A 19455-nucleotide genomic window follows, 5' to 3' on the forward strand; every position below is an offset into this window, starting at 1 on the left:
AATTTGCTTTAATTCTCAATTTCCAAATAAACAAGTGGGGTTAGAGAATACCTTTTCACTTTGATTGAGACCATGCAAACAAGTTAGGAATTATTCATAATCATAATTCATAAAATAGATCCCTTTTATTAGTAAACAACAAATAGATATTAGAAATATAGATCTAATCACAAGATTGCTTAAACTTGTTTGAGAAGGCTCAACCATAGAAGAGCTAAGATAGGATGACTTGATAGGGTGACCTAGAGATCCTCTACTCTAGGCCCAAGGGTGGACCTTATCCCTCCCTTAGCCTCATGTGGCCCGTGCCATCCATATGAGGTGGAGTACCTAGTGAGGTGTCCTATAACCATTCCCTTCAATCTTGCCACTTCTATCCTACTTCCATGATTGAACATTCTTAATGCACTCATTTACCATGATAGAGAGCATGGGGAACATTCACAATAGGGTACCTTGGAAGTCCATCCTTTCTAAGCCCAAAGGCAGCACTCTTTGTACCCCTTTGGCCCCATGGGAATCCCTGGTCATATACCATGAGGTGGCGTACCTAGAAGATGACCCCAACACCGTTCCCCTACTTGTAATCCTCTCTTCCTCTACCTTGGCTGAAGACACTCATAACATATGAAGATATACATTTTACGTGAAACAAGTTAACTGCAGAGTATCACTAATCAGATTAATATTATTATGACATATATGAGCAATCATGTCAATAGTATATGGTTAATCATGAATATGCAGAAATAGATATATAAATATTGTTACATTACTTATTATGTTTGCACAGAAAATTCATACCAAACTGTAGATGGACTGCCTGAGTATTAATATCTTAAGGAATGTTAGATCTGAATCCTTCAATACTCTTCATGGATGTTGGGAGGGTTATTTATATATCTCCCTTGGTGATGAGAAATCGTGCCTCTTCCTTGGGTTCCAATCTTTCTGTAGGAGACATGACCCTTCCTTGATTAATAATTTAATTGCTGTCTTTCATAACAAATCGTTCATCTTAACCTTGATAACCTACCGTTTTGACTTATGCTAACCAATCAATTCCTTAGTAATATTAATTTGGCATTAACAAATTATTCTTAAGTATGTGACCGCTGTTCACAAAGGTAGAGGAATGATCCGCATAGCATTTGTAGTTCAATAAATAGAAGTCTTCATTCATATGATCTGCTCACCCACGATCTGATGCTCTTGCTTGGGTTAAGGTTAGGAACAAGAAATTGTGAAGTCTTATTGTAGTAAGACAATTTCTTCAATTGGGACTGCTGATATGAGTTGCCAATTTGGGGTGTCGATTAAGGGGCATGACACAAACAAAGTCACTGCACTAAGAAAATGTGTAAATTAGCCTATGAAAAAGCATGCATAAATCACCACCCTCCAATCATCAACCAATAATAATAAAAGAACCCTCTCCAAACAAGCACTCCTAGTTGTAGGAAAGAAAAGAGATGGCTGTCGAACTATGCATGCAGGAACACTAAAAAAAAGCAATCAAGATCTTGCCACCAACGAAGGATGTGGGGGTTGCCAATGATCAAGCTGTCGCTTTGCAAACAGATTCCACTATGCATGGCACCAAAAAAGCTCAAAGATGCTGATAAAGCAAAATATCACCGTGCATGTGGAGATCGTGACTAGAAGCTTCAATGATGCCAAAAAATTGTTTCATCCACAAGGAAATAAATTGATGCCCAATCAAGACAAAAAATACACATTACTAGCCAAACCATACATTGTAATGTAAATCTCCCTATTGCTGTGAAACAAGATTGGATCATTGATGAAGTCGCCCCTCCATGAACATTGCTTAAAAAAACAAACAACAAGCAATTTTTTGCTCACAATCAGTTCTCTCAAAAAATGGATACGAAATTGCAAATCGGCTTTGATACCTTTTTTTTGTTGATTGCTCAACCCCTCAAATCCCAAGAATCACTTGCAATCAAACACTTGTCACGAAACAAGAGAGAAGCAAAGAACTATGGAGGCCAAAAGACAATTGATCTAGAAAGATGAATCAGATTGGTTATTTGATAACCGAATATCTGAATGAACAACAAGGTTATAATGAGTGCTTATGCCCTAGGCCAAAATTAGGAGAACTAAAGTGAATGCATGAGGAGTTAAAAAAATCTTAACTACAGCTAAAACTAGAAGCACACAAAGTGAACTAGATGCAAGCACTCCTAAGTGAACTTAAGCAAAAAAGCATAACAAGTAGTTAAAATGCTAGAACAAGAATGAGTACCCAAGTAAGAAAAAAAGAAAATTGAATGGAGCTGGTATTATCATAGGTAATGCCACCTATGCCTATAGGACCTAAGCTACTCATTGAGGACCTATCCATAGTGATTTTAGGGAAATCACACAAAGGAGGGTACCACTTGTCTGAATGATTCACCTTTTTGACTTTTTGAACTCTAGATCTAGACATGGCCTAAGAGGTAAAAGAAAAGGATACCTCTAGGAGTTTAACTATTCATAGATCAAAAAAAGTAAGAGGGCCCTTAACACAACTTAGTCACAATGATTTCCTTGAGCATACCCTTGATTTTATGCAAGACTTGAATAACTCCACTTCTTAGCTCTTGGAAATTTTGATGATTTCTTTCCAACCAAATTTGCAAAAGAATGAAAGAGGGACCAATATCCCAAGCAACCAAAAGGAAACGAGTTGAAGTGGGAGGTTGCCGCAAACTATTTCAAAAATTAGACGAAGGAGAATGAATTGTAGGTTTATTCTAGAGTTGACACCAAAGATTCCACGACTCCTTAGAGAAAGGGCATTGAAAGAAAAGGTAATTCATACATTCTTCATTAGCTCCACAAAGAAAATAGATGGAGGGCTCATTAAAACCGTTTTCAGATATTTGCCTAGGTAAGACATTTATGTGACTGACCAACCACATAAAAAAGTTACACTTAGGCTAGCCAAAATTTTTCCACTTGAGGAACTAAACATACTTTTCTATCTGTTGTTCTACAGAATAATAACCAAGTGCAATTGAATATTCACCCTTAGGTTTGTGATTCCAAGCTAGATTATTAGGGTCCTCCAAAAAATGACAAGGCCTAGCAACCAAAATTGAAGTAAGGGCATCCTTGTCCTCAATAGAACATCCTCTAGGGTAGTTTTTTAGGTTCCTTCCAACCATGGAGAAAGAATCTGCAAATTAGGTCCTAGTTCATAAGACTTCATTTTTGAGAATCCAAGTTTCATGTGTAGAGAATTTTCCTAGAAAGAGCATCAAGATTCAAACTATTAGGGAAAACTCTTTGGCGCAGCTAAATAAAAAAATTGTAAATAGGTAAAGATTGTAGGACACATTTAAGAAGAATCACTCTTCTAACAAATGATAGCCATCAAAAGGTCAAATGGCTAACCTTAATGTGAAATTAATCCATAATCTTCTTACAATGTTCTCTACTAAGATTACCAGTAGAGGGGTATTCCCAAATAATCCATAGGTAGACTTCCAATTTGAAACTGAAGAATAGCTGCAATTCTTTGTAGAATAGCCTATAGAATTTTGAAGAAAAAAATCGAGTCTTTATGAAGATATTTAGAGTCTTTATGAAGTTAACTCATTTCTGCATCTTCTATTAATCCAGGTGAAGGTTCCATTACTTAGCACCACATCCACCAAATTAAGAAATTAAATATCCTCTCTCGGTAGAGTAGAGCATGGTTCAAGACGATCAATGCATCCTTTTTTCTCAATCAAATTAGCTATTGCTTAAAAATCCCCTACTAAAATCCAAGGAAAAGAAGGAGCTAAAGAGCAAATAAATCTATTATGCGCCCAAAGCAAAACCATACTTGGGAAATTTGAAGGTGTGTATATGTTGGCGAGAAGGATGGTCACACCAAAATCAAAATAAGAAGCCTCCATTGACATGGAGTTTTTGCCTACCAAGCGCCAAGAAGGAATAATCCTACAAGGGTTCCAAAAACAAGCCATGCCTTTAGCAGTATTTAAATCTCCAATGCACAAACACACATCATCTTTCCAGATCCTAGAGGAAATGCCAACCATATCTTCCACAGAAAACTTCATTTCCTGAATGAAAACAACTTCTGATATATGTTCTCGGATGAGGTCACCAGTAGCTTTTTGACAAGGAATGCTATTCAAACCCCTTTCATTCCAAGAGATCACAATCATTTTGGGGTTGGAGAAGTGAGTGGCAATTGTCTTAATGACACTTGAGTCTACTAGTGATACCCTATAAACTTAACCTTTTCCAAATCCTTTTTCCTTCTTGTTTTACCCCTTTTCAAAATCCCCTTTCTTGATGTCTTTTTGTTGAAGTCCTAATAGGACTAGAGCTTTCTTTTTCCCTTTATCTTTTGTTTGGATACCATGCATGATATTTGAGACTTCATTAACTCCATTTGACTGCATTTGCATCAAATTCAAATGGTTAGAATCTACCTCTATTGCATGCATTTCCAAATCTTCCCGTTCCTTAACATCTTTTTCAATGTGGCTAGAAATATGAGTCTTTGCTTCCATTTTTGGTATTTTTGTATTTCTAGAGCAGGAATTTTATTAGAAGGATTTGGAATATTACTTGAGCTTGGCTGAAGCATATCCTGACTGGTCCTAATGTTGTCTTGGTCCATGGTAAACATGTCCTCACAGCTTTAAAGAACATCAAATCTATTGGCATAAACTCCTTTAGAAGCATCCTTATGCTGATGATTCAAAAACTTCTGTTTTGAATGAGACTTCATTGGAATGAACACATTTGTATTTGGCTCATTATCTTGGATTGGGGCCTTTTGCTTCACCTTCATGTTGGTTGCCAGTGTCTTGGGAGAGCGTTGAGGGGTTTGAGGACCCAACTTTGAACCGTTTCTCTACAAGTTTCCATACTCATGACATGCCCGACAACTGAAGTGTAATATTTTACAATCAACTTGCTAAATCCAATTCATATTGCCCACCTTGATATCAACCAATTTAGGAAGTGGATTATTTAGATTGAGTTCTATACACATGCAAAAATTGCAATCTTCCCATCTAAGGTGTGGCAAGAAGTACTCAAAAGTTTCTCAATAACAACAATTATGGATTGCAAGGTATCTTCCTGTCAAGATTCCATTGGAATCCTAGGAAGGTGGATCCAAATAAGATTCTTGGACGGGAGTTCCTCCACAAGGTCAAATCCTACATGCTAGGGTCTGATAAATAATTTCACTTGATTATGAAAGTGGGGACCTTGAAAAACTGAATTATGATCCGCCATTCGAGCAAAAACTACAAAAGGATATCCATTCACAATCATAATGGTTTCCGTATCTCTTTTTAGGTTCCAATTCCTTTTGGCCTAGGCCTCTAAGAAAGTGAAGGAAACACAAAAAGCCATGAATTTGCAAGTTAGTGCATGCTTAGTTAAATATAAGACATCGTCCGCTATAGATTTTGGATTAACCACCACAATAGGCTGAGCTTGTTTTTTTTTTTTTTTCCTCTTCTCTCTCGGTATCCATTGGGTTTCAAACAAGGCCTTGCATGCTGCATCGAATTGGAATCCTTCATTGCATGCAACATAAATTGAACAGTATTAACATGCTTGGAAGAAGAGGTTGCATCCTTTTTAAGAATATTTTTGGAAGGCAAATTTGAGGGTCTCTTGGACCCCCAAAAGCCTCCATGTTTTCTGCCAATGCCAATAACCAAAAGAAAAAAAGGTGAGGAAAAATAAGAGATCAAATGGCAAAAACAAGAAGAAAACCTACTAACAGCAAATAAAACACTTCAAACCTGGTAAAAACAAGCTCCCATAGAGGCCATGGAGCTCCCAAAAACTACTTAAGCCACCTAAACAGAAGTCCAGGCTGTGGATCCGCCACATGTACCTGGGGAAGCCCTCAGGCCACCTCACACTTCAGCAGTGCCCTTCTACTCACACCATTGCCATTCATAATTTCATCATTAGTTTTCTCCTACTAAATATATTTATTAAAATTATTCAAATTCATACCACCAATAAGTATTTAAAAATACTTTTTTATTTTATTTTTTGCATATAAAAATACATTTTTATCTTTAATATTTACGAACATACTTTTTATTTTAATGTGTTTAAAACACTTTTTTATTTTGACAATATTATCTAAAGTTGCCCCTTGAATTAAAAATTTCTGGGCCCATCTCAAATTTTTTTATTAATTATTTCAATTTAAAAAAAGGGGACACCAAACTATATGTTAGACATAAGTGTACGGACTTCATGTTTGTGTCGATAGAATTTTAAGTCAAACTCAATGAGGTTTGTGCATCTGTACCAGGTAGTAAAAAATGATGAGTGAATTCTTAGATTTCTTTAAAGGAGAATAAAATTAAATTGGTAGCTATAGCAAAATGTAAATTTCCAGCAATGCCTGGGCAAGGGATTCCTATTTCAAGTCAACATCATCATTTGAACTTTTTGAATTTCCTGCAAACTGTTTTATGCTATACAAGAACTTTTTCTGACGACTTATTGTATTTGAATGTGTTCTTCTAACGTTTTAGAATCTCTAGATAAAATTGTTTTGACTCTTGAGTAGATTCTAGGGAGGACATTCTCATAAAATGTTTTCTGCCACAAGAAAGAAATGCAGAAACCATTTTTTTTCTTGATTCAGTGTATGGTACATAAGAACAAATGCATTTCTCATATGCAGGTCAACATTTTTTGACTTGTACTAATATATGAATTTGAAATTTAAGTGATCTTTGCACTTTGATTGGATAATTTGAAGGATTTGCAGTGATTTCTTTGCACATATAAGTGTACATATTGCATCTGTGTGTCTGGAAATTTAATGGAATGAATTCTACACGCTTGTTTAAAGTAGTTAAAGAATGATGGAGACAATTCTGAGTCCCTCTTAAGGAGAACAAAATTGAAATGGGAGCTACTGGAAAATGTATTTTTCTGACAATGTTTGGAAAAGTTATTGAATTATCAATATCATTGTTTGAATTAGTTGAAGTATTTGCAAACTGTTATTATCTACCAGACCTCTTAGTGATGGCATATTGTATTTGGAAGTGGTCTTTCAAATTTTGAGGAATCTGCAGATGGAATTGTTTTGAGTGAATTCTATGGAGGATATTTTCATGTACCCCTTTTATTTAATTCATGTTGGAGGAGTTATTTTCCAATTCAAAATATTTCCCTTGGGCTAAGGTATGGAAATTGGAAAATATATATATATATATATATTTAAAATTGGTTATTTGGGCCCAAATCTTTTATTAACTCTTATTTATGATAGAAGGGGTCAAATTATTGGTTCAATATCATTATTTAAAATTTTGGATTATTTGCACAAATGGGGGTGTGGAATATGGACTGTGTTGTTGGAATAGCTAAAATCCACTTTTAGAAGATTTTCAGACAATTATGACAAGATTCTATGATAGGTTGTCATAGTGGGAGTTATCTTCTACTTTTAATAGGAATATTGTATGGATTATTTTGGTGAGCATTTTGGAGGGAAATTATTTTTTAAAATACTATTCTTTTATTTAATTTTCCAAGAGTGGGTCATTTGGACTTGGCCCTCTATATATTTGCAGGCAATTTCACATTCCAGGCATCTCTTTTCAGCTTATTGGAACTTTGCCAAATTTTTTTTGGGCACTTGTGTTGAACAAAAATCTTCTGTGGATGAAAACCCATTGAAGGTTGGTGATCAGTGGACAAAAACCCATTGGTTGCAGGTATCATAGGACAGAACTTCTTTGGTTCATGAGGGCATTCTCATCCATGGAGTGCAATGGAGCTTCACGGAATCACAGTTTCAGCTAGTTATTGGTGTGTTTGTTTGCAAGTGTTGGATTGCAGTTTGGATTCAATTTTACTGTTTGGTTTTACTATTGATTGCTGTGTGTTTGCACATGGTTTTAAATCTTAAATGATCTCCCATTGGTTGTAGCATTTTCTGAAATAATTGGGAGTAGATTTGTAGTGTTTTTGGGTACACTTTGTAGAGGAAATTGCCCCATTTTGCTTGCTATGTACTTGTGTGAAGATAATTTCCAGATTTGTGTGAGGGTTTGATGGTGTCGTAATGACTGTGATGACAGTATTTTATGATGCAAATATCAAGAAAAATCAAACAATAGATGCTGTGTTTCCTATTTGATCAATTTTGTGCCTTTTGGTGAAACCGGATGATATAATGTGTTCTCGATATACAAATCAATGTTATGAACAAAATATGGTACATTTGTGATATATTACAGCAATGGGCCATACCATTATTATTATTTTATGTTGGTTTTTCAGATTGTTTATTTAGAAGAGTATTCCATTGCATTTGTGAAGAAATTGCCAATTTCAGGACCTAACAGTAGAAGGGAAAATCAAATATTTTGGAAGTTGAATATATTTAAATTCTCAGATCTTCTTCTTGTTGCAAAATTTTTATTTGGGATATTACATATAAGCTTTACAGAATACTTTGTGCTACAGGAAATGAAGGCAGAACTCAATATTTTTGAACAATGGTCAGAAAAAAAAGCATGTGCAAAAAATATTTTGTTGAGCTTCAAAATTAATGTAATGATAGAAACTAATATATATATATATATATATATATATATTCAATGTTGCACTAATTGCTTGGATTGCTTTCAAATTTCAATAGCTTCTGCTTACTTGTGATTCACTCTTTATTTATTCTGTTCAGAGAATTTGAGGGACTTGCAGCGATTTCTTCGCAGAGATCATCCACAAACAAGAGATGTGTTCAAACAACTAGGCAAGTGGAATACAATGTCGCAGGACTTGATACCTATCATTGAGCATTATCGAGATGAACCGGAGACTATAGTTAATGCTGGTATGGATTATGTGAGCCTTTATATCATAAAGCTTTATTGAGTAACAAACTTAGTAAATTACCATTTTTTTCAGAATCCTCCCTGTGCGCAAATCTTCAATTGCAGTTCTGATCCCAGGTCTTATTCTCGGTACAAACCTCTCAGATTCTTTAGAACCACTGGGTCTTTCCCTTGAAATGCCAGCAATATTTCTGAGAGATTTGTGGGAGGGGTTCAGTGTATTTAAGCCGTTATTGTTTCCAGGCAAAACATTAGTAGATTTTACTGAAAAATAAGAAAATAAAAAGAGAAGTAAAATAAATAACTTAAGCTAAATTAGCCATACACAAGGTCCCAATTTTCTTTGTCTTTCCAATTATTTATACCTGTTTCTTGGTAACGTAGAAACAAATAAAACTAAAGGTAGGATCCATATCCAGCTATTGAGATCAGAGGATTTAATCACAAAAAAAATTGTTTCTATGGTCTGACAAATGGAAAAGAATATTTTGAAATTTGTGAGAAATATCATGTAAATGTTGTATTTTCTCTCCAAATTCACCCCATCTTGTTATTCTTCTGAAACAGTGATCGTACACGCATTTTTATTCTTGTTAACAGTTATGGTGCATTTTCATCCAGGTAGAAATTTTGTCTGTACACTTCAATCCTTCACATAACTTCTGGGTCTGTTCATGCATGTGTGTAGTCCACCCAAATTTACTTGAGCCCTGTGTCCTTTAAAACTGGAGGTGGCATCAATTTTAGTTGTTGTATGCCTTCAACAATTTTACAAGTGTACCCAACGTCAAAAAACCTTACAACAGATGGTTTCAGAATGGCTATGAAGCAGATATTTGTTAATTTGTGACATGCTGTTCATGCAACATTCTGCAGCATTTAAGTGCTTGTTTGCAGATAACTTCTGATTTTTTTCTATATTGCTAATCATTTACAAGGATTAACATGGGACCAATATAAGTTCTTGCAAGCACAACAATGAGACTAATACCAGCTCCTTTTGAGCAACCACTCTATAAACCATCTATGGAAGATCAAGAGTCACAACTCATAAACCCACTTATTTAGAAACCACACCCATGCTAGAACTATGGAAGACCGAGAATCACAGCTTAGAATTCCATATTAGATGTCCCTTTGGGATTTGAACTTGGTTATCCACAGTGATAACTCAATTCTTTAACCAATTAAGCTCAACCCATTGGAAATAACTTCTGAATTTTTTTTTGCAAACTGTACCTAGCTCTGTAACAGAAATTCGTCTGCAATTCATTCTATGGTTACAATTCGTAAGATATTGAATTGTCGTAGTTAATGCAGATCACAAGTTTCTGTTAAATATCATTCTTATAAGCTGATTTACCGTGATGGGACATTCTATGCTGTTGGATGCATGGCTATAATAGGGTTGTTTTGACTTCCATTTCTTCAAAATTGATATGTTTCAATGGACATTTTTAATAGTCTTATACATGCTAATACACAACTGTTCTTGTTTTTGCAGTAAAGGTAATAGTTTTCCTTACCATGCCCATTGATCCTTCTTCTGATGACATCTCACTACAAATGGAATATCTTTGGAGCTTTAAGGAATTGTTTTCCCGGAATGATTCGATTGCTGTCATTGTTTCTCTTTTGGAAGAACCACTGGAACATTTGGAATGGTATTGTCTAACTGGAGTTCTATTCTTAGTAAAAAAGTTATTGTAAGCATTACTATCACATGGAATTCTATGAAGGTGTTTCTTATGCATGTTTCTGGTGAATAGTGGGGCATTCACGGAGGATGATTGGAAGATCATCCAGTTGGTGTTCACACTGTTCCGTAATTTACTGGCTGTTCAAGATCCTTCACCTCAACAGATGATGGGCAGATCTGCTTCCCAGTTTCCATTTTTAAGGGATGCTTTCTTGGAGCATTTGTTTCATGAAAATGTGATGGATCTGCTTCTAGCATTGACTCAACATGTTTCTGGCATGCATGGTTTTCTTAAACAAGATAATTTGCTGCTACTGGAGATTTACCATTATATTTTTTGGGGTCAGCGGCCTGATCTAGTAGCTTCAGCACAACAAATGAATTCAAAGGTATTGCGTGGTCGATTTTTTAATTTATTGAGAACCATAGGATACTTTTCAATTGAAGTAGTATTGATAGAGAAATTTTGATTTTTTCTTTAAACATTTTGAATTTGATTGTGGCTGGGCAATATTTTGTAGTTGCACATGTTCCTAACTTCAGTCTTCAGCATATATGATAATACAAATGGTTCTTGAACATATTTAGGCTAATTGCAGCAATCTGTGATGCAGAAGGACAACAAAATACTCCAGTCATCAGGAGTTCTACAGTCAATGATGGAGGAGGAAGAAGAACAGAGAAGACTTTCACGCCTAAGAGATTTGCCTCGCCATTCACTATTCTGTGGAACATTTGTTAGGCTTGCTCCGGTAGGATGCTTATAGCCATGTGGAATTATTATTTTGCAATGCAATACCTAAACAAGGGAATTTTGTATTTTTACTCAAATTAACTCATTTTTCATTTTTGAAAGCCTGTTTATTCTGAATTCTAACCTTCCCATGTTACTTTGACATAGATTAATTAGTTATGAAATGTTTAATGAGTAATGATTAATCCTTTTTTCTCCTACCATGCAAATCAGGATGGTTCAAAAAGGATTGTGAAGAGGAACCCATTTGTCACTCCTGCTGAGAACATACTTAAGACACGGCAGAACAAACGAGGACCTGTTAAACGCATTGCATGTGATACTAATATTCCATTGTCATCTAAAGAGAGTGTTCTGGGACTCCTCCAGAACTTTGCAGACCAATTTCTCGACGTGGGTTATAATGGTAGGTGGATTGCACAATCCTTTTATGGTACTCATGATTCAGGACACATCTTATTCTGTATTCAGAACACACCTAGATGTTACAATGACAAAAATAACTTGCAAAAGAAAATTTCCATTTTGGTACTTGTACTTCCCATGTGCTGACTCAAAGTATTCTCAGTGTTAATGCAGTCTGTAAGGGAGGACATTAGAAGAGAGCATCCTGCAATTCAGAACAGTGATATCATTGTATTCTTTGAAGTGGCTTGTTTTTTCACAGCATACCAGCGGTGTCGTGTTGCCAACCATAAGGTCAGATTTTGTAGGTTTGCTGAATATTTCAATATAAAATTAACAGGAAGAAGTTGTTTCCTGTCATATTTTAGCTCTCATGGAATATTAAAGTTACTCAATTAAGACAAAGCAATGATGGGAAGCTACTTAAATATACTACAATTTCTTGCCACTTATTATCTACTACAATTTAGTCATAAATTTCTTATAAATTCTGGTTTGTGAAAACAAGGAATTTGTCAGGATTCAGGAAGTTTGTAACTTTTTTGTATTGTCTTAGAGAATGTCCCAGTCTATTATAAATATACTTATGATATTGAAGTGCGATGTTGTACATTTTCTTTTCTTTCAAGTATTTGTGGCTGTGGATTCTTATTTTGCAACTTATATGCTATTTCCGCATCTGGTCTTTGTATTTGGCACTGATATGTTGGCTTTGATCTGACCTTTTTATCTTCTAAGGTTTTCCTAACCATATAGCTTAATTGGCAACTTAAGGATCTTTGTAGAAATTTCAATCAATAAACAGGGATAAGTTATTTTTTTTTGGCAGATTTTCAGTTGGAATCTGAAGCTTTCAACATAGTTTTGGTTTTTACAGCAAGAATATCTTCTGAACATTGATGCTCATGTTGAGCTGCAGGGAAAAAGTGGTGGTGCTGATGTTAAAAAATACGATGAGAAAGGCAATAATGATACATTGTTCCGAGGTCTTATTTGTGGTCCTATTGCATCAACTATGAATGAAGCTATGTTCTACCTTGTTGTATCTAAGTGGCATCGTTCTTTTGAAGCTTTAAAGGAAACAAATGATCTGAAGACTTTAACAGCAGCAGGAGCTCTGGTGAAGGAAATGGTAATACCAAATACTATGCTTTACTTCTACTAGAAGTTTCATTTTGTCCTAAAAGGCTCTATTAGATTATGTGACAGTTTCAGATTTTTCCTTGGTAATTCTTTATTGCTTTATATCTTTGAGATATTTACTGCCTCTTGTCTAATTGCAAATGTGGAAAATAATTTGCAGCATGTTCTTTTTCACTGCATGTAGCTTTTTTTCATGAACACTTACATCATTGACTTACTAGAAATAACTATGCTTTAATAAATGTAAACTCAAGACTTTTCATTTGAATGATATGTTGTGTCTGCAGATTCACATATTAGATTTGGTGCTTAAGATTTCCCGCAACAGTTTGAGGGAGACAGAACAAGAGGATCGGACTGCACGCATACTTCTTTATAAGGTTTTCTATGATCAGACAGAGGAAGGAATTACACATTTTCTTCTTACCCTCATTAAATCTTTTGATATTCATAAGCAACCTCGGAGGTAAAGTTGTTTTTGCACTCTGCTTGCAATACAACTGATAGGTACATTGCATAGGGGCTGCCTTATTATGACACAAAGTCTTCTGCAATTTTGGGTGTAAAATATAAGATTTACTAACTAGTAGAAGCAACTGTGAAGCTTCTGTGGGGAAAACCTTATTGTTAGCAATTGTTGGCATTTGAACTTTACAGCCCAAAGATGTAAGCTGCTTATTTGGTTGTAGTTTGTGTTTGGCACTTTACCAACATTTTGTGACTTTAGCTTCATGGTTTTCTCTAAAGTTTATCTGTTTTGTAAGCATCAGCGAAAATCTAAACTGCGCTGAAAAACCTCCTGGAACCTGATAACTTAATCTTTAGATGATTAGATTGGTAAACCAGCCAAAGGAACTTAACTCTATGGGATCCTACTACACAGCCAGATCTGCATGTCTATAGCTAATTGCCTTGTTCTAGATGAGCTCACTTCCTTGTAGATAAATGCTATCTGTAGGAATTTATCATGCCCACAGCTACCGAGCTTATCACATTGACATAGTCATGTCCTTAAAAGATGCTAGTATAATATGCTTTTGTGGTGTTCTGTTAGCAAACTAGATATTGAAAGTTACTTCATTTTTATCAATAGCATTTTAGATAAGCACAATACTATATGTTTTTCTCCCTAACATTTAAATCTATTGATAGAATTGAAGTATTTTATTTGCATTACAAATGTTTTTTTGTACAAGAGTCAATGTATTAAACCTAAAAGTAATGATTTTATTTGACTTCATATTCTACAGTTATTTAGCAGATCTGGTGGAAATGACACATATTATATTGCGTCTCATGGAGGCCCTCAAAGAAGCAGATGGAACTTTGAGGGTATGAAATTTTTTCTCGTATTGTATTTCTCAGCTAGCAGTTACACATTAATTTGAAATATTCTTAATTTCTTAGTCTTCTAGTGCTTTGCAATATAAACTTCATCCAAGAAAAAAATGGCACTCAGTAAATGGGGTGCTATAAATTTTAGCCTTTGCTATTTATCTTTCGGGTGCTTTAGATTCTTATAAGGTTCAGCAGCAAGAATGATTGTATAATGAATCAACAATTGCTGAATAAAATTTAAAAGCATCTTTATATCTTGAGCTGTCAAACTATACAAGCATGGGCCTGCATCCACATGTGTAAGAATTGTGAAAATAAATTTTTTGAGGATTTACTTTTTTTATTTTAATATATGTAAAATAGTTGAGAATTCCCAAGAATTAATGTGAGCATTTAGGTTTCTGTTATACATACAATTTACAAACTATTTTACATCATATTTTTAAAATCAAAAGAACCTTGCTTCAGAATCAATTGGCATGCAGTTCTTATATAACATGTTTTATCTGACAGCCTTGTACCATTTACAAGGGCCCTGTGCACCTTGCCATTTTGTCAAGTTTATTGTTTTGCTGCTCTTAAGGAAATCACACCTTCTCCACAATATAGTATATTTTGAAGAGCTAACCCTTGTCTATAATGGTGATACGTCCTAATCGTTGATCCATTAGATGGCTCTTCAATGTGCTCTAGCAAACCACCGTACTGCTTCCATTAGACAACAAATTTGTGTGAATAGTATACTTGCTCATGCATACAACTCAACTCCCTCATTCCTTGGTCACCCAAACTTTGGCTAATAGGGTTAATGCTTGTTTTCATTTTCTTTTGAAACAATGAATCGTAAAATAGAACATACCGATTCTATTGGCTATTCAGTGACAATGAGGATTGGCTCTATACTTACAAATCATGGTGCATTTGAGATTAATTTTTCAACACCTTGCTACCACTTGGATTTCCCCATGTTGGACACCTCATCAAAACATCCACTGACTCCTCCATTCACAATATATTGAAGGATGCTCCTCGTAGCATGCCTCAATATATTTAATACACAATGTTCCAAAAGCTCAAGCTAGATTCTATTCAACCTTATGATGGGATGACTTTTTTCTTAGGAGTTGGCCTAGATTCTTGTTCAAAGCAATAAAGATAGTGCAACAAAGTAAATTTATTGACCTCTCCCATGAAAACAGCTCCTATCAAGGTCTATTATAGGAAACTCTCCATCATGTCGTAGTTTGGAACCCCCTCTCATGGTTCAATTGGAATTGACGACGGGTCATCTCTCATCTTTCCTTGTTCACAACCCCAAATCCCTTTGAATAAATCCTCTCTCGGTACTTATTAGTTTCACTCCGATTTTCTACACTTTCTTCCCAAGCCTCTTCTTTGTCACATTGCCCCAATATTTTAACCCACAAGAGTATTTACACTAGGAGAATTTTCTGCTAGACTTCTGGCTTCATCTCACATGGCTCTAGGCATAATGACGTAGTAAACCCTCTAATTCCCTTTTAAGGCAACTTCTCTTTTATTGCTTATCTTCTTCAAAACCATCCAGACTTTGTTAACTAACAATATGAATTTCACAATCGTTAGATGCAATGGGGGCATGGTCTCCCCACTTACCTTGAGAGCTCTTTGCTCATTCCAACTCCCTAATATCCCTTTGGGATTGTCATGACTTTGAGATTAAGATAAATACCACCACCATAATCAGTGATTCATAAACCTTGAATTTGCTATGATGGGCCTGACTAAAGAAGTGAAGGGAAATGGGTGGAATGCCCTTATGCTAACCAACTGTACCTTTCATATGGCATCTAGTCACAAGTTTCTTGTGGCCGTGATCAGCACCAATGTCGTTGCATTAAAATTATTGAAGGTTTCCTTAGAGGGACCTTGCCAAGAAGATTGAAGCTGTACTTATGACAAACCTTGCCAAGAAAAGGTATGATGATGCTCTCTATGAATATAGGTATTACACATTAACAAAAGGCAGAAGCGACTCCTCATCCTCAATAGGCTGAAAACATTTACCTCCAGATCTTGTAGTGGATCAGGGCATCCTTCCATTCACTCAGAGAACTAATCCTATCATGTTGCTTTTGTATCATATTTTTGACTTATTTTGGCTATCCTTTTTGTTTGTGTCTTTTTCTGTGGGCTTTCTGTATTCTTTTTCTTTCTAGTGAAATACTTTTCGTCTTGCTGGTTATTGGGTATTTTTTTGTATCCATGTAATAGCTTATTAGCATGTACTTTGTTCTACCCACTCCACCTACCCATGGTAGTTATAATGTGAGAGGTTTTATACTTATTACTCTTTATCAATATATTTTCTCTTGTTTGAAAAAGCAAGTCTTAACCCTCCTTATTAGTTGAACTCTACTCTCTTTAGGCACACAAAGCATTGCCAGCTTGTAGAATAAACCTTCTTGCAAATGTAAATTTTGCCCATAAATGCCAGGTCTCTTTCTCTAAAATCTGCATTATACTTGTATTCTTCACCATATACCTCATGAGAAATGATTCAAGTTGAGATATAATGCCCAAAGCTGAAATTAAAGGTGGTCTAACTCTAGACAAACTAAGGCATTTTGTTAGTGGCACCTTCCTTATGCTTGATAACCAGATGAAGTTGTGGCGAGAGAACTGTAATTTAAGTACAATCCTAGAAAGCACAACCACACAAAATACAAAAATATGGGGGCACTTGCACTACCAAATGATGGATTGACTGATTCATTATGTAGAGAGGGATAAATCTTTATTTATAACAAAATAGGTAGCTTCTTCTACAAGCTACCTACATACCACATGAACTAAGTTCAGTAAACTGTCTAGTAGCTTTTTGCATAATTCATTGACCTTTATTAATTATCTACCTAATAATGTTACTTAGCACTACCTGCTACATGTGACAAATATGATCTTTATAAAAATAAAGCTCATTTACATTCCATAACAAAATATGATGTGTTAGAAGCACAACATGTTCTCTCCCTTGGGAAGCCTTGTCTCCAAAGCTTGAGGACTGAATAGAAGTGCTCTCATATATCTTATTCTTCTATTTCTTTATTCTTCACTTGAAGATGGTCATATCCAACCACTCGAATGAATAAAGTATTTCACAATGCCCTATTTCAATGAATTTGAAGAAATCATTTTTATGTAGATGCTCATGGGTATCATATGGATCAATGTATGTTTCAACCAAAACATCATCAACTCTCTTCGACATTAATCACATTTTGTGGCAACATGTGGAGCGGGTCTAGCTGAGGGAGTGCCAAAAGCATTACAATTACATATTGAAACATCTTAGAAAAAAGATGTTCTAAAATGGATAGCTTCTTTTGTTTCTTCTTTGTGAATACCTTGTATGTTCTCTTACTTAACGTATTCCACCTATGCACTGTCTTCATCAAAAGTTTATCATAGAAGAATACATAAAGAAAGTGGAGGATTATATCACCTCTTGTACATCACCTTCATTAGAAAAATAACCACATAAAGGAGGAGAATCACCAAGCATAGGTGTAAGATAATTTTTCTAGTAAAAGACGAGCTCAAATAGCTATCCTCACTTACCCAAAAGAAATCTTCTTATCACTGGATGTAAATATCCTTGAACTTGTTTATCATGTTCTAATGCATTATCTAAATGAACCTTAAATTCATTAAGGCCTTTGATATTCTTTTCAACATTTTATTCATACCTTTAGGGTTTTTAATAGTGAAAATGGGTCTCTTGCAAACTATTTTGTCTCTCTCAATACTATAGAAAAACTTACAAAAATCCACTAATTTAAATTTTTTTCAAGTCTGCTTCAAACAAAAAACACCTCAATTAGATACTTGAGCAGAATGTTATGATCCATTGAAATCAAGTTTCAGAAAGTTATGACCCATTGAAGTCAAGTTTCTAAAATTCACAGTTTTCTGGAGGACTCAAAAACAACTCGCCAAAGCTAAATCATCCTTTAGAGAGCTCCAACATTGATGTATGAAGGTTTGTTAGAAATGGCTTTGGGTTTTCTTTTCAGCCTAAATACTTCTATTCAATGTGACACCCCAGCAGAACATCATTGCATCTGCAACATATGGCTCTTTTTTTGCCCTATAAACCAAAACTTGGTTCCCATATTCCATGTAGCATACCTATAAACACTTAAGTAGCAATAAACAAAATAGATGATAACACCTGCAAATCAAAGGAGATAATGGAGGAAATGTTTCTCCAAAAGATGTGATAAACCACAAATATTATAATGATATGTAGACATGACTGATTGATTTATATTATATATGTAGAGATGAGTAAACCCTTATTTATAACAAAATGAGTAGCTTCTTATACAAGCTATCTACATAGTACATCAATTAGGTCAATGAACTTTTTGGTAGCTCTCACACTGTCCATTTATCTCTATGAGTTATCTACCTAATAACACTACTTAACATCACATATATACTTTATATGACAAGATACATATATTGAAAAATAAATTGAATGAATGATTCAATAATCAGATAATCACATTGAACAATATACACATGTATATATAGAAGTTACAAGACGATGTTCTATAAATAGAACCAGTCGTTAAAGTGAAATCAAATAAAGCTAAAAAGCTTAAAAAGCTAAATATAGCTTAAAGGCCTAAATAATAAAAAGCTAAATAAGTCGACAACTAATATGACTGTTAAAAATAGAAGATGACCATTATAGAAGATATTAATATTATTTTAACACCCTCGCTAATGGTCATCGTACTCAATACCTTACAAAAGACACTGCAGGTGTTTTGATCACAAATGCAAAGAACACTCTGTTGCTACTGAGACCCTCCCAGGATCTGCAGAATGTAAATGACCAAGAGTACTAAAAGCCATCCAATCTAATGTAGCCTTCACACGCGAATTAGAGATTTAGCACACACGAATTACTGAAGATTGAAACCATGATTTTGAGAAAAAAATCAGCAAACCCTTTTGCAGAAGAGTACCAACTCCAAAACTGACTGCAAGATACCACAGTTGTAGATGTTCGCCCTGGTAGGTGCAACCCAAACCAATTGCAACAAAGTTTGATTTTTGAGGAGAAAAATCGATCAAAACCAGAGAACTTCACGAATCACAAATCCCACGCGAATTTCGCATATTACAGATGATTTTTGAGGAAAAAATTGTAAAAACCAGCAAACAATTTTTGAAGAAAAAATCGTGAAAACCTA

At 34.9% G+C, this 19455-nt stretch overlaps 1 protein-coding gene across 3 annotated transcripts in view; it reads left to right on the forward strand.

Moving 5' to 3' along the window:
* LOC131079685 (uncharacterized) overlaps positions 1-19455 on the forward strand; it is a 58825-nt gene that overhangs the window by 18802 nt on the left and 20568 nt on the right. For all 3 annotated transcript variants that reach the window (XM_059211131.1, XM_058017708.2, XM_058017709.2), the window contains exons 3-11: positions 8717-8869; positions 10375-10534; positions 10640-10958; positions 11184-11321; positions 11537-11729; positions 11892-12022; positions 12648-12860; positions 13159-13337; positions 14122-14203. In XM_059211131.1, the coding sequence (XP_059067114.1) occupies positions 8717-8869; positions 10375-10534; positions 10640-10958; positions 11184-11321; positions 11537-11729; positions 11892-12022; positions 12648-12860; positions 13159-13337; positions 14122-14203 (1568 nt within the window). The remainder of the gene's footprint in view (positions 1-8716; positions 8870-10374; positions 10535-10639; positions 10959-11183; positions 11322-11536; positions 11730-11891; positions 12023-12647; positions 12861-13158; positions 13338-14121; positions 14204-19455) is intronic.

This window comes from Cryptomeria japonica, chromosome 9 (genome assembly GCF_030272615.1).
Source record: "Cryptomeria japonica chromosome 9, Sugi_1.0, whole genome shotgun sequence".
NCBI classification, from domain to species: Eukaryota; Viridiplantae; Streptophyta; class Pinopsida; order Cupressales; family Cupressaceae; genus Cryptomeria; species Cryptomeria japonica.